Source organism: Schistocerca nitens, chromosome 5 (genome assembly GCF_023898315.1).
Source record: "Schistocerca nitens isolate TAMUIC-IGC-003100 chromosome 5, iqSchNite1.1, whole genome shotgun sequence".
NCBI lineage: Eukaryota > Metazoa > Arthropoda > Insecta > Orthoptera > Acrididae > Schistocerca > Schistocerca nitens.
Genome location: NC_064618.1, coordinates 195,420,628 through 195,437,840, shown reverse-complemented (window position 1 = coordinate 195,437,840; position 17,213 = coordinate 195,420,628). Strand labels below are relative to the sequence as shown.

At 42.3% G+C, this 17,213-nt stretch overlaps 1 protein-coding gene across 1 annotated transcript in view; it reads left to right on the top strand.

The window, feature by feature from the left end:
* Positions 1-17,213, top strand: part of LOC126260341 (nephrin-like) — a 551,200-nt gene that overhangs the window by 110,516 nt on the left and 423,471 nt on the right. Inside the window, exon 4 of the mRNA XM_049957665.1 lies at positions 10,118-10,330. Coding sequence (XP_049813622.1) covers positions 10,118-10,330 — 213 coding nt within the window. The remainder of the gene's footprint in view (positions 1-10,117; positions 10,331-17,213) is intronic.

The window sequence follows — 17,213 nt, the reverse complement described above, 5'->3', positions numbered from 1 at the left end:
ACGTATCTAATTACAGAAGTGCTGATATACAGAGAGGGAAAAATAAAAATTGGCTAGAAAATATTTCGTGCACCTTAAGACAGCAACCCAACTTGTATCTTCCATATTTTGGGTGGATGATGTTAGTAGGTTCGAAGCCAGTTGTACTTTGTCCGCTAAGTACCTCAAAATAAACGGATGAACTATTAGTATTAGTATTATATTTGTGGCACGGTACACCAACGATAAAAAATAAGGATTCAGATAAATAGGTCCATATACAAAAAACATTAATCCTCAAGAGCTGTTGTTCAAATGTAGGATAACGTCAAAAAGTGCAAAGTGTACGTCGAAGCGTTCAAGTTTTAGTAACTTCGAAATATCTTCCAAACAAGAAAGTTTATTTGGTTAAAACCAGATTCAGAGAGATAAGAATTGTCACCCACTAGCCCATACGAATAAGCCATTGATAACCAAACATTTACTGCATATGTGTCACTCAGATAAAGTCATAGTTTAGTATAAGTGTACCCAATGTCTTAGCTTACTTGGGGCACACTGGTAGAAGACGAGTATTTTTGTACCACACATAATATACTTAAAACAATCGGTCGGGGTGTACCAATGAGAGTAGCATCGTTTGGCGTGAGTTTCATATTGAATACCTTCAATATATCATAAGTTCATATTAAAGGAACTTCTCGAAACTTTTTTTTGAAATTTGTTTTTAAATCAGTCGTGTGATACACGCTGTCACTCAACCTTTTTATATTTTCTCGCCTCAGTCATGAATTAATGTTTTAATGAGTTTTCCGCCATTTAAAAGTAGAAGCTCTTTTTTATTTTCTGTTATCATCATGGTTTCGGCCTTAAACCATCATGAGGTACAATTACATTCTGTTAAGTGAAGTCATTGTCAAGATCTATTTAACTGGGCGTCCCAGCGTGTAGATAAGTACACACCGAAGTGGAGGTATCAAACATGTTTTCCAGCCACATTGTAGCTCAATTGATTTTTGACTGGAAAACATGTTTGGTACCTGTCTGGAAGTTACTGGTCAATCAGTAACTTGCGCAGTAAATTTTCACACCATGTTCACTGCACATGTAGCAACTGTATTGCTGTTCATTCTGTGGTTCGATTATTTTATGGCTGGAAAACATGTTTGCTGCCTGTCTGTCATACATTTCGGTGGTTTCATACTTATCTACACGCTGGACACTCGGTTCAATAGATCATCGTGATGGCTTCACTTAACGGAGCCTAATTGTACTTGATAATGGCTTAAGGCCGAAATCTCATAGTAATGTAAAATAAAATTGTTTGTACAGTCAAATGGCGGAAATGCCATCTACATAATAGGTGCTCACTTACTGGGCCGATCTGATACTTGCTTTGGGATAGAACACCTCTGTTATAGTAGTTAGCATCGCTTCCTCTAGATTACGGGGTCAAAAGTTCGATTCCTGGCTGGATTGGAAGTTTCCTTCACTCAGGCACTGCGTGTTTATATTGTTATGATCATTTATTCTCGTCTTGATCACAAAGACGGGAAACTCGCCAGCGTGACGTAAAAATTAGCTCTAGGCAGGCAAACAATCCCACAGGAGTCTTCCGGCTAGTAATTGGATCTTTTCCATTTCACGAACAGTGCATATAATACACGGGAAGTCCCGTGCTAAATTGCGGACAGTTGTCTCATTAGCAAGCTCAGGCTAATTCCAAAATATGAAATATTGACAATGCTATGGCCAACAACGTCAACTGACTGATACTTTGACCAAAGTAGGAATCCATACATTACGCAGAAATACCCTAGTCGGAGGCTAGCGAGCAGGGCTTCGTTTCGTCTTATATCAGGAAGCAAATGCGCCCCAGCTGAGTAGTAGATTGTATAAACTGTATCTGGCCGTCACTTCTAACTAATTCTCTTTCCGTTTGATGAACCGCATCATTTTAGCATGAGAACCTGTTGTAGTCGATGAGGTAGAGACACAGACTTGTGCGGAGCGCAGCGATAAAGTGGTATACTGAAAGCTGAAAAGGAACTTTAACACTTTGTTGACATTCAGTAACCCTACACGCAAAACAGCATTGCTTGAACAGTGACAACGTGCTCTATCACAATCACTGATAATCAAAACTTAGAAAAAAAATCTGTTTCATGAACGTGATTTCTGAATACTTTTCAAAATTTATTGAACTGTACATTACAAAAAATTACTTCTGCTTGGTCTCAACGTCAATTTAGCAATACAAAACCTCACTGTATCTCAAAGTGTCATTAAACTAAAAGCTGTGGAAAAAACTCACTTATTCCTTGAAAGCCTTCGGTCAATAGTGTTCTCAGTATCCCATCACGCTTCTAAAAGAATCACTTTCGTAACACATTTCTACCGTGCTCTTCAACATGACCGCTTCCTTTGGCGAAGCCAGCAGTTCGAATGGCCACAAGCCTAAAACTAACACATACCGTTCATCAGTCCACCATAGCCGACAACCACCTCCCATCTTTACATTCATGATGCCGACACTAAATCCATTTGCCTCGATTTGCACACCATGCACCTGCTGTCGACACCCGCACGGAGTCCAGACACTGTTTTGACCACCTCGTCTGCATGTCTCTTCTCCCGCTGGGCGCGCAGCGGTACTCACGTACGATGAACAGAGGCCACTCTCCAACCAATGCCGACTGTTGTCTCTTTCATTCCGAATCTCAACAAAACAATAACATCACGCTTACAACAGTAAATGTCCTTGGAAACACACACAAGTTCCTCGAATATAACAAAATTAATTGGCCTTGTCTATAATACGGTTCAATACTGTATTTTTATTCACATGAATAGGTTTGGCCAAAGGACCATCCTCGTCTCGGATTAAATTTACGTCAAGTAACAGTAAGGTTCTTTGGCGTCAAATGATTAACTGTCTTTGGTTGCAACATCTGTCACGTATACACGGTGCAAATAACAACGCACTCACGCCAAGTAACATTCCTACACTTCAACTAATGTTAATCAGTGACTTGAAAATGGCCGTTTGTCCGAAACTGCTTGTCTGTAAATAAATATACATTGCAGCAGCTTTTGGTGGTTCCATGTTTCCATTCTTGAAGCTGCACTGCACTGTTTGCAGAAAACTTCCGTGTGCAGTGACCTTACCACATATAGAATGGCTTCATATTTTGCGACAGTAGGCAGTGTGTAGGCAATCATTTATGTCACGTGTGCACTTTCACTGCAAAAAATAATTCAAACATGACCTGCAGTGGCATGGTGGTCGGGAGAAACTCAGCACTTTGGCTAGATGAGAGTTTCTGGCACGCACTGGAATGGTTTTTGTGTGGGATACGTAGACACACACACACACACACACACACACACACACAAACACACCACCTGCTATGAGGACAATTTAAAGACATTACATACAGCAAGCTGCTCCTTTGATGTCAGTTTGAAAAATATCCGTCGACTGCTGGAACGAACTGTTTCATAAGATGAGAGATATTAAATCACCATTTGCTTTAAAAGAGTAAAATATGAGAGATAATGACACAAATGACACCTGTAATTGGGAGTAGTGGATGACTGGCCATTCTTCTCTGAGACAGATTTTTTTAAATAGTACTTTACGTAATTTCCCTTGTGCCGCGATTTACAATTCCTTAAATTAGTAGTAGTCTCTGTCCGGCTCCGATCATGTGTAGCGAGATGGATTTTTCTTATGTCCTCTGGTTTCAGACTGATTTTTCTTCGATATTCTTCTTTCTTCTTTTGCTGATGTCTTGTCTCGCAGTTTCACAGGGTCGGCAAGGTTAGAACGGATTTGGCAAGGTTAATTCTTAAGGGGTGGCCAGAAGCCCTTCTCCCGAGGATGGAATTAGTGTATCCCAGGTGTCTGAGACTAGTGTAATCCATGGAATAGTGCTAACGTGTTCAGATGTCTGCAGGTCGTGTAGCTGAGGCAGAACGTGGGGAACAGCCCTGTATTCGCCTATTGGGATGTGGAAAACCGCCTAAAAATGACATCCAGGCTGGCGGATTCGATCCAGGGCCTGGGGGCCTACCTGAGTATAGAAATCAGTGCATTAGAGCTCTCGGCTAACCGGTCGGGTCTGAGTTTTCTTCGATATATCTCGTTAAATAATGTTTCTCCATCTTTACCGATAATTCAAGACTGTAATTTTCATAGCCAAACGAACGTTTCCTTGTTATTGCCTGCACGTGGTACGCTACAATATTCCATGATTCTCAAGGTATTTTAGTTACCACAGTGTTTCTCCTCAGTGTAGATTGGTTCGATATTGATCTAAAATCATTACCGTCAAGTTCTGTTGTAATTCGTCAATCTTTATCAAGATTTCTTTGCAACTGACGGGAGTGGTGCTAGGTAGACTTTTCATTGCCACGTGGCTTTTGAAAATATGGGTTACGGTGCTCAATTTTTGCTGAGATTTGTTTCGATAGTGCTGTAATATCAGTGCTGACCTTTCGGTACCAGAACTGACACGCTTCATCTGGCGTTTCTTTGTTAGTTCACCCACGTGGAGACATTCCTACAAGTTAGTAGTAAATCCTATACTTTTACCGCACTCCCATTTCTCTTGCGTGTTGCCCTTATCCACGTAGTCCAATAAAATCAGTCATTTCTCCACAAATACGTTACACTGCTGGGCATGCATCGATTATTTTATCATCCGATTCCCCCGTCGCCGCAGAAGCGATACGCTTGAGTCATTATAAAGCTATGTTCCCTTGTATTCGGGAAGAAAAGGTTTAAGAACTATGATTCTTTGAATAAGATTAATGTGTACGTTACTTATATGAATACCTTTTAACATGATTTCACCTCCATTCCTTTAATCAAAGATTAGTGCTAATGTTCCACTTCCATAAGTTATGCTAATGAATTAAGTGAATATCCACGAGGGCCGATCCACTGTTCTAGTACGTCAGGGACCACAATAGAAATAATTTTTCTGTGTAGCTCCATTCAGTTGTAAGTTGGGCTCTTGCACAAAATGGAGTCCCGTTCAGACATTTTCACACGCATCTTACACGTTGCAATTTGCGTTGGCTTTTCAGGAGGAGTAAATCGACTGCTGACAAATGAGGAGCAGTGTACCGGTTTCCTTACTATGAAAGTTATGCTATTGATGTCAGTGGCAAAGAAAGTGAAATTCACAGCACTTCCTTGGGACATTTCTTTCTTCTGTTCGAGTCAGTCCCCTAGAACTTCCTCTACCGACCTCTGCTGCAACTCTACTGGTGGAGCTTCGGAAATTATTATGCCAATAAAATGTCATTTTAAGATTGACGAAAAATGCGCCTACCTTTTGTGCCGTATGTTCCAGCAAGATAAGGTTAGAAAAAAAATTAATGATATGCCTTGAAGTGGCACTACTATCTATTAAATGCAGTCAGGATTAAAAATGCCATACAATAATTCACTATTTATTTAATGATCGGCCGGCCGCGGTGGTCTAGCGGTTCTGGCGCTGCAGTCCGGAACCGCGGGACTGCTACGGTCGCAGGTTCGAATCCTGCCTCGGGCATGGGTGTGTGTGATGTCCTTAGGTTAGTTAGGTTTAAGTAGTTCTAAGTTCTAGGGGGCTTATGACCTAAGATGTTGAGTCCCATAGTGCTCAGAGCCATTTAATGATCTTTTTTATTTGGCCCTCTAGGGCAGTGCTCTAATATGTTTGGTCAAGTACGGTATTTCCTTAGCTTCAGATGAGAGGTGTCCATAGCTTGCTGGTATGAGTGGATTCCTGATCCAGTTGAAATATGAGAGAAAGATTTCTCTTGCTGCCATTGTGAGGTGTCGCAGTATGATGTAATTCGCCTTACAACCACCTGGTAAAATGTAGGATGAGTAGATAAGGCCTACTGCGGCTCCCGTGTTGCGAAGGGCCCCTTGGAGAGTTCCTCTTTGTTGAATCGAAAGTCGAAATTGTCATTCTCAGCGACGGCTTCGCACTGCCAGAAAGACGGACTCTGGTTGGCGATGGCTGCCATTTCACTCAACTGTCTCTCCATGGCCCCTGCAGACATTGTCCGATATAGAGACCACTGTTTCTCTTTACATTAGTTATCAGGAATCTCCAACATCTGCTGCAAGTTGTCTTGAAGGTTTCTCATAATAATAATAATAATAATAATAATAATAATAATAATAATTTGAGATAAGTATTTTTTGCAGTTCATTAATTCATGTTACGATGCCTTTCTGCTTTCTTTGATAATACCACAACACTCTGCTTACGATAATGCACTATTGCACGTTTTCAGCAGTCAGCCGTCATCTGAAGCGTCACAGAGCCGCACTTCCTCCCCTGATTAGAGAACGGCACATCTCAGTCCAGCCTGGGACGTGTATGACTACTTTGGAGATGATACATTAGACGTAATGTGATACACCTAATTCTGGACGTTGTTACAATTTTCATAGCTATTTACGTAGCATCTCGTTAGCCGTGTTGATCATTCATACTAGTGGCGACCGTCTATCGTTCAGTTCGTGGACAACCACCAGTTCGGCAGCGCCCGTAAGGGCTGCAAACATATTGCTAGACTTGTGGAGATGTACTCTGCAGTAATCCTAAATTGCACGCTATGTCCAAGTCCTGCGCTTCCTCTCCTGTGTCAGTCTGCCTATCTTCGTCTCAGAGTAGCAACTACTCACTGAATTCAATATTATTTTTTTGTTGTATGAACTTCAACCTTTGTTTTCCCATATGGTGTTTGTCCTATCCCAATGTGTCTTCACTCACTGGTCGAAGCGCTTCGGATCTGGTCTCTTCAACGTCCTATCTTGCTTTTCTAATATTATTAGAATTTTATTACTTTATATACCAATGGTTATATGGGGCATCCGTGTGTCATAGTATGTATAAATAACTTTGTCACAATGAACTATTAAATATTTATGGTTTTTCTTTTGTATAATTTCTGTTAAGTTTGATATCTGTCTCAAAATATAACCAGATATTTTTAAACAAAGATCAGAATAATAAATCGTTGAAGGAGGATAATAATAATAATAAACGTGCGTGTACTGTGTGTATTATACATAAACATAGAGAAAAAAATCATAAATTTCTCACAGCTATAGACTGTTTACTTCCTTCAAATGAAACAAAAACATTTGGCTACTGTTGAATGAGTCCATCTTACATATCTTGATGAAGACGAGTTGAAACATTGGCCGAAAGTTGGTATATCACTGTACAGCATGGCATTCTCTATAGCTCAAAATAATGCCACTAATGGCTATGAGCTGACAGACTACATAATAAATACCTGCAGTACAGAAATGTTAGTTGGTGAGCAATTCCCTTACGATGCCTAGAAACCTAAAACATAAAAAACGAACAAACATAACATCCTATGATACCATCAGCGACTCATAACTGAAGTTAGTCACCACATAAAATAACCCAACCATAACATTTCGTAATAACATGAAGTGGAATGATCACATTGGCTCAGTTGTAAGCAGACTTTTGATTGTCAGCAACCAGAGAAAACACCATCAGTCTACAATAGAGACTGTCCAGACTCCTAGAAGATTGCTCACCTGTAGATCTGATATCTATTAGGGGAACCTGACCATCTACAAATAACGGTGGCATGAATATTTACGGCTTTGCCTCTTGGGAGAGCGTCACAGAGAAGCTGATATTCCTGGCTTGGCAGGAACTTCAAGCTAGATGTCAACTATCTAAAGAAAGACTAAATTAAATGTTTGAAGAGTCGAAATTAATACACAACAATCCCTACGTATCACTCTTATATGGGCTGTAAATACAAGATTAGAATAATTACAACATGCGCAGTGGCATTTCAGTAAGCATTACTTCCAGATGTTATATGCGAGTGGAATGCGAAAGGCGCCCTAACAGATGGTTCATTGAGAAGTACCCTCTGCCGTAATGAGAATGCACACAGTTTTAATCTGCCAGAAAATTTCATATCAGCGCACACTCCGCTGCAGAGTGAAAATCTCATTCTGGAAACATCCCCCAGGCTGTGGCTAAGCCATGTCTCCGCAATATCCTTTCTTTCAGGAGTGCTAGTTCTGCAAGGTTCGTAGGATAGCTTCTGTAAAGTTTGGAAGGTAGGAGACGAGGTACTGGCAGAAGTAAGGCTGTGAGGACGGGGCGTGAGTCGTGCTTGAGTGACTCAGATGGCAGGGCACTTGCCCGCGAGAGGCAGAGGTCCCAAGTTCGAGTCTCGTTCCGGCGCACAGTTTTAATCTGCCAGGAAGTTTCTTTACCCTCTACCATTTAACAGTGGTTAACACTATACAGACGCAAGAATGAAAATGTGATGCCCACAGGCTATTAGTAGTAACGATTTTGGTACTCAGCTGCTTTAAGAGGTTTTTTGGGATGAAGTGGTGGGAGCTGCTCCCCCCCCCCCTCCCCCCCATTGCCACTAAAGAGGGATCAAGAGGCGGCTGGTGATGTGCTGTGTGATATTGCAGACCAGCTGTCGTCCACGGTTCTGTGATGGCACGATGAGTGGGTGCTACACACCGTGGTTTTGCCCAGCTCCTCCTCCTTCTCCCAACTGAATGACACCTACTTTCTTCTTGCTTGTGGACACCTGTCATGAGCCGTCTTTCTTGTGTCACTGGTCAGACACCACCCACAGTCTTTGGTTGCAAAATTGGCGGCTGATGGGCACCATGGACCTACCCATCCACCATCCTCCCAGTGTTTGAATTACAGCTGCGTTCCTGTCGGGCACTATCATTAACCAGATATCTTGTTCCATAGGTCGGCCACCACCCATAGTGCTGCTGTGGTGCAGCCCAGTTCGTCCTTCTCTCGACATTTGAATGATAGCTGCTTTATTCTTGCTACTGGACATCTGTCGTGAGCTAGGTTTGTTGTTCCACAGGTTGGCCATCACAAAAGGTGCTATGGTAGCACAGTGAACTGCTGCTGGGCACCATGGATCTGTCTGTCTTTCCCTCGTACCACTGTTTGAATGACATCTGCTTTACTTCCGCCACTGGACAAATTGTGGTGAGCCAGCTTTTTTGTTCCACAGTCCAACCATCACCCATAGCCGTGGTGACACACACAGCAGCTACTGGAAGCCCTTGATATACCAACCCTGCCCGTCCCACCCTTTGAACCACAGCTGCTATCATCTTGCTACTGGATACCTGTCGTGTTCTGCCTTCGTCGTTCCATAGAGCAGCCATCATTCAAGGTGCTGTAGTGGTGTGGTGAGAGGCTGCTCGACGCCTTGGATGAGACCAGTTCGTCCTCCTCTGAACATTTTAATGATAGCTGCTTTTCTGTTGCTACGAGCCAGGTTTGTTGTCCCACAGGCTGACCACCACCAAAGGTGCTATGGTGGTGCAGCGAACGGCTGATGGGCACCCTGTATCTGCCCACCTAATGCTCCTCACGCCATTTGAATGACAGGAGCTTTCTTCTTGCTACTAGACACCTGTCGTCAGTCGGCTCTGTTATCCACAGACCGGGAACTGGACAGTCTTGTGGTGGTGTGCCGGCCGAAGTGGCCGTGCGTTTAAAGGCGCTGCAGTCTGGAACCGCAAGACCGCTACGGTCGCAGGTTCGAATCCTGCCTCGGGCATGGATGTTTGTGATGTCCTTAGGTTAGTTAGGTTTAACTAGTTCTAAGTTCTAGGGGACTAATGACCTCAGCAGTTGAGTCCCATAGTGCTCAGAGCCATTTGAACCATTTTTTGTGGTGGTGTGGCGTGTGTGTGGCTTCTGGCACACTGGATGTACCCAACTCCCTGTCTTCCTCCTTCCACCATTTGATTGATATTTGTTCTCTTGTTGCTACTAGTCCGCAGCTCGTGGTCTCACGATCGCGTTCTGGCTTCCCGAGCACGGGGACCCGGGTGCGATTCCCGGCGGGGTCAGGCATTTTCAGCTGCCTCGAGATGACTGGGTGTTTGTGTTGTCCTCATCATTTCATCTTCATTTATGAAAGTGGCGAGATTGGACTGAGCAAAGGTCGGGAATTTGTACAGGCTCCGATAACCATGCAGTTGAGCGCTCCACAAACCGAACATCATCATCATCATCATCATCCTTCTGCTACTGGGCACCTCTAGTGAGCCAGCTTTGTTGTTCCATAGGGCGGCCACCACCCACGGTGCTGTGGTGGCGAGGAGAGCGGCTGCTGGATGCGCTGGAGCTGCCCAGCTCTTCGTCCTTCCCAAACGTCCGCAAGAGCCAGCTAGTGGTACCGAGGTTGCGGCGTGCAGACCTAGGCGCCATCTTCACCTGCCAAGCGGCCAACAACAACATCAGCCAGCCCGCACAGGCCAGCGTCTCCCTGGACCTCAACTGTGAGTAGCGACAGCGCATCTGCCTCTCTGTAGTCTCAATGGAATTATTTATTAGTTGTGATTTCATACCTTGTAATTCCGGTCCTCTGTTATAACCTAACTAAGTAATCTAGCATTTACAGTATTTACTAACCATCAAAAATTATTCGATCTTGAATTGCTAGATCTTTGTACCCGGGGAAAACAAAGATCTACAGTAAAATAAACAAAATAGAATATCAGGTTTTATCACAGTATGTAAGTTGTGTCATCCTATAGTAACATCAGCAAATGCGGAGGCCATAACGCACAGATATACAGTGAAAATGTTTCTGTCCAAGCAATACTGACAAAGCCTCACATCACAACAGCAGGGGAAGATGTCAGTTCGGCAGTGCGGCAGAGCGATGGTGTTCTTCTGAGCATTCAACGTCAGTGTCGGTTAGAAGGTGGTGTAGTAAAGCTGGTGATGATCTCTCGAAAACGATTTCCACCTACTCCGTAGCTCATTATACTGACTGCCATCGTCATAGTCCTCTAGACGACCGGCATGCAAGTCCAGTGGTCACGTGGTGTCACTACTGCCACTTGTGGTGGCAGTACTACACCGCTAACGTTCGTGACCTCTGCTAGCGGTTCATCTTTGTTCAACTTTATTCTTTAGAAATCAGATGTACTTGGCAAGAAATATAAAAACAGAAATTAAATTACTAATATTTTTATCAGCATGACAGCGCTCAAAGTCACACCTCAAGTGTCTCTCATTGTTATGTCAGTTGAAAAAAATCTGTAATTTGATACTGTCGTAAACTATTTGAATGTGGCTAACCACTGCGAACATAAACACACACTACCTGTGGTGGCATTCCTCCCACTCTTCTCTTAATCATAGCTGAGGCGCAACTGACACCTGCCAACACTGATGTGCCAAGTGACAAACGTCAAATAAGAAGTAGTCAGAGTGTCATAATTCCCAAAATTTGCGGCCACATTATGAAGGTTGCCTGTGGGATATTATGCACTAGTAAGTTGCAGTACCTATGCTTTCCTCTTCCTTATGGCGTGTCAACAGTGTACCAATGTGGATAGTGGTGAAAAGTCCCTGTAGTCTATGTAGTGTATATATAATTGTGATAAAGCACCCTCATCCACTTAGTTTCACCCACGATATTGACACCATTGTCTAATCGCCCACAGGACACAGATATGGAAATGGAGGCCCTTTTGTTAGCAGAGTGATAATATTAGTACAGTGTACCCTCCCTCCATAATGCACTGTACTGCCACTTGCTGAGTGTATATGTAGATATGTAAATGTAGAGCTTTCCACATATGCTCTTCCTTTTGAGAAGTCACCATAGTAAGCTCCTCAGGGTAGGCTCCTTTGTGGACAACAACCAAGAAGCATTGATAACGTCTACCGTTAATCACCATATTGTTGTTTAATTATTGACGTTGGGTTTTTTTCGGACAATCATTACGATTCTAAAAGGAGTTCCAGTATTTCGCTCACAAGTATTTTGCCTTTCGCAGCTACATCCGCGCAGTAATTTGTTGCTACAGGGGGCTTGTACCAACTCTGAGCGCCACACTAGCTATACTGTATCTCACGTTCATAGACATATAAGACAGTGTTTACAGCTTGTTAAAGTGAATTGAGTGACTGTGAATAACGGAAACTTAGAAAAGAACAGAAGCCCACCTATTGAGATACGTTGTTACACAAGAATGCCGAAAATTAAAACAAGAAACTGTGTTCCCCTCGTTATCGGAGAGGAAAGGACAATAAAGTAAGCACAATCCAAAAGAAGAATGTTGAAAATCATGATAAGACGCCAAGGAGTAACTTCCATGGTACCTGAGGAACTTGTTGAGGGAAATACTGTAGGAGAAGAGGGAGCTTAATACATGTCGCAGGTGCTTGTAATTAAAGTACAGCTTCTCACAGAAGTCCAGCGAGGACTATAGTTAACGTACAGCAGCGAAACTTGGTGAATAAGCAAATGAGTTCATTCGGAACTGAAATACGCTGGAAAAAAGAAATTGTAATTTGGCCACCAGGTGCAAACCTGGCACTGTAGAGCATCTCATCGACCTCTCCGGTTCTCAAAATGTGTAAGCGGCAGTTAATAATAAAATCAACGTTATTCCTTTCTCTCTTGTCTGACCTTTTATACCAGCGTCCTCTTTCTAATTCATTAGATATTGAAACATTTATATATGTCTTCCTCGCATTCAAACCGTCGGATTTGCACCTGGTAGCCAAAATTGCAAGTAATTTCTTTTTCCGTGTAAATCGGTTCCGTGTTATTAACGCATTAGATTATCTACCACATTTCGCTGACATACGATAACTGCAGCCCAAACTGCACATCTGTGAGTAGATACTCTTTAATTACAACCACCCGATTCAACAAATAATTGATGATTGAGTGTGCAAGTGATATTCAGAAGAGATGACATTGTGACGGGAGCCAAAATCGTTGGGACCCATCTAAGCCCAGTGAAATCAGAAATGACCGCAACAAAGCGATGATGATTACAACATTGTTGAGTATATTTTCGGTTAGCAATAAGAGGATTTATTTCCTAGGCGTTCTCCAGTTGAGTTGAAGAAAAAGGAATAATATGAAGACATGTGAAACGATATAGTTATTAAATATTACTGTGTTCATTGTCCTTGCTGGCCACGGAAAAATAGCTGAATCCGCTTTTCAGTCAACTTACTTTTGAAGCATTACATATAGGTACTAAAAAACGAGTTCATGACCGTTACACAAGTAATTAGCGGAACTTAAGGTTTTGCTAACATATTAAAATGTTAAGTTATTCAGTCTGATCTTTGGCGCCACGGTACTTTATACTGACGAGTCTGTGACGTAATTGGGAACAAAATGAGCCTTCCTAGCTTACACAAGGACGTCGATGCTCTACTAGTATGGCGGCTGTTAATAAGCTCCGACGGATGCGCTTTATCTACACAGATTTATGAGTAGTTCAGCGAATTTGGAATTAATAGTACCGAGTACCTTATTTTGATGGCGACTGTTCGACAAACTGGGCCCAATGAAGCGAAATATGACATTAAATTCTCTCAAGATACAGCCACATCATAACACTGCTCGCTTACTTGGCTGTTGACCACGGAAATGTATTGTCGCTTAACGACCATAATGAACTGAAAAATGACTCAGGCAAAACATTTACACAGGATAAAATACAAGGTGATTATTAATGATTGAAGCGATTTCATAGATTTATTGTAGCTATTTTATTTAGAAGTGCTCTGTTGTGGACACCTACAGATTCCGCAGACATCTTAGCTGAGGCGCACCTGACACCCACTGTGCCAACACAGAAGAGCCAAGTGGCTAATATCAAATAAGACGGAATCAGAGTGTAATCATTACCATATTTTGCGTCCAAGTTATCAGCGCTGTCCCTGGGATCTACGTCTACATCTACATACATACTCCACAATTCACCATACGGTGTGTGGCGGACGGTACCTCGTACCACAACTAGCATCTTCTCTCCCTGTTCCACTCGCATACAGAACGAGGGAAAAATGACTGCCTATTTGCCTCTGTACGAGCCCTAATCTCTCTTTTCTTATCGTTGTGGTCTTTCCGTGAAATATAAGTTGGCGGCAGTAAAATTGTACTGCAGTCAGCCTCAAATGTTGGTTCTCTAAATGCAGTATTCAAACATTACGGGATTCTTTTTCCTACTCATCTGCATAAATTTACATTTATCTATTATTTAGAGTTAGCTGTCATTCCTTACACCAATCACAAATCCTGTCCAAGTCATCCCGTATCCTCCTTTAGTAACTCAACGACGACACCTTCACCTACACCACAGAATCATCAGCAAACATCCGCACATTGCTATCCACCATAAGTGTCAGGAAGTCGTTTCTGAAAGTATTTGTATGGAGTGTAGCCATGTATGGAAGTGAAACATGGACGATATATAGTTTGGACAAGAAGAGAATAGAAGCTTTCGAAATGTGGTGCTACAGAAGATTGCTGAAGATTAGATGGGTAGACCACATAACTAATGAAGAGGTATTGAATAGAATTGGGGAGAAGAGGAGTTTGTGGCACAACTTGACAAGAAGAAGGGACCGGTTGGTAGGACATATTCTGAGGCATCAAGGGATCACAAATTTAGCATTGGAGGGCAGCGAGGAGGGTAAAAATCGTAGAGGGAGACCAAGAGATGAGTACACTAGGCAGATTAAGAAGGATGTAGGTTGCAGTAAGTACTGGGAGATGAAGAAGCTTGCACAGGATAGAGTAGCATGGAGAGCTGCATCAAACCAGTCTCAGGACTGAAGACTACAACACCAACTATTCAAAAGATCATTTATGTAGATAGAAAACAACAGCGGACCCACCACACTTCCCTGGGGCACACCAGATAATACCCTCACCTCCGATGAACGCTCCCCACCGAGGACAATGTACTGGGTTCTATTACTTAAGAAGTCTTCCAGCCACTCACATATTTGGGAACCAGTCCCATATGCTCGTACCTTAGTTAGGAGTCTGCAGTGGGGCACCGAGTCAAACGCTTTCCGGAAGTCAAGGAATATGGTATCCGTCTGATACCCTTCATCCATGGTTCGCAAGATATTATGTGAAAAGAGAGCGAGTAGCGTTTCGCAGGAGCGATGCTTTCTAAAGCCATGGTGATGCATGGATAGCAACTTCTCTGTCTCAAAGAAATATTTGAACTGAGAATATGTTCGAGAATGAAATAATAAGTTTCAATACCTCTGCTTTCCACTTTGTTGTATGTCAACAGCGAACTGACGTGTGTAGTGGTAATGAGTCCTCGTAGTTCCGGTAGGTTTGTTGCCATACGAGGCGTAAACACTGAGTTTTTCACATAACTCCAAGCACAAAAAATATCGTGGGGTAGGATCGGGAGAGTCTGGAGGCTATGACATGTATTGATGATCATCAACCCCACCATGACCAATCCACCAGTTTCTTAATTCTCTGTTTATGAAATCGCAAACATCATAATGTAAATGTGGTGGAGCGCCATCCTGTTGGTAGATAGAGTCCACACTGCGGTCTTCAGATGTGACATATGCCGATTTTTTAACATATCCAGACACATGTGTTCTGTAATGGTCTTTTAGCAGAAAATAAAAGCATCGCAAACTTCAAATCGTTAGACTGCAAACTACACATTATCTTCTGGTGCTGCAGGATACCATGGGAATTCTCTGTCGCCCGGATTCGCACGTTGTGCGTTTTTCACTGCGCCTTTCACAAAAAAAGTTGCATCATCACTGAAGGTGAATTTCTCAAAAAACCTATTACTCGAATAAGCTGTTGCAACTCTACCAAAAATTCAAAGCGTCTGACTTTAACATTGGAATCTAGACTTTTAGCAATTTCAAGCGATAATATTTCTGCTTCAGTCGTTGCATTAAAATCTTCCTAACGTTCTGATGTGGTATGTTCAGTTCTCTACTTACTGTGTTAGTCGACTTCTGCATGTTACGTACAAAACGAGCATGTATTCGGTCAACCGCTTCTTCACTCATTGCCGGTTGACCGGCCGACATGCCTTGGGGAGGCGTCTTGAAATCTTGACCTGGGAATAACATCGCCTAATGGAGTTGGCAGCTGATGGATATTAGTTCAATTCCGTTCTGAAGTCCCGTTGGTGACAGACTGATGCAAAAGCAGTACAAGCACGTAACATAGGCTTTCCTGAAGCCTGTCGCCATCTTGGCTAATATCTCACTGCTGCACTCTTGTGACGGAGTGCGGCTGCAAACCAAAACATTTTTTGGTCATTTTTACATGTGTGTTGAGTTTTATGACAATATGTAATTTAATGTTGCTACAATGAATTTATGACACTGCTTCGACCATTTATAATAACCTAGTCCCACAGAAAACGCTACAATGAACAATGTTAGAGTATTGTTCAAGCTTTCGGAATTCTTGTTACGGAGACATGATAACGTAAATCAAATTCAGAGGAATACCACTAGGATCGTATAGATCGGTATTATCCACACAAAAACAAAAAAAGAAGTGCTCCAGAAATGAAAACGAGAATCCTTAGGAGAAAGGCAGCATCGTAGTCGCTAAATCGTGTTGAGTACTTAGAGAACCGATATTGGAAGAAGAACATGTGAAAGAGTCTTCTGTTGCTGTCCTATATATCACATAGTTGTCATGAAAATACGATAAGAGATTAGAGAGCCTGCAGAGACAAATTGACATTCCCTTTCTGCTTTCTGGGTATCCGACGAAATACTACAGGAAGTTGCTGATACTGCTATGAAATACTCTCCACTACGCCACATACATTGGCCTGGGGATTAATAAGTAGATTTAATCGTAGCATCCCGGAAACTCTTCTTACAGGATTATATTTGTGTAGGCTCCAGAAAATTTCAGTCGATTATTCTTTACTGAGTTCCACGCGTAGTCTCCAAAGTAATAGTACTTCACACAACCTAGAATGTACTCCTCAGAATCATCTAAACATTTGATATACGAAGGAGAATACATCGGCTGAAATAGTCTGTATTTATAGCTCAGCGAGCAGAAAATACAGCGAGACTACATCAACGGTTGCGTTTTGTTCTAGTGCATTCCTTTAACAGCTCTTATGAAGTGCTTTTCTCTATTTTTAGAATGCACGTGAAGTTTCACTACGAAAGCGTTTTTTTTTTTTATCGCGTTTACGAGCAATGTACGTATTGCAGTGTGTATTGTGACTGTACTGGCAGGCAGCTGGAGAATTTTTATGGAAAGCTTTTACTGCGAATCGAAACGATAACGTTTTCTCGGACTCTGTACTTCATAAAAACCTCCATTTAGCTGCTTTTACGTTAATGGCTTCCTCTGAAAAATGAATCTCTTTC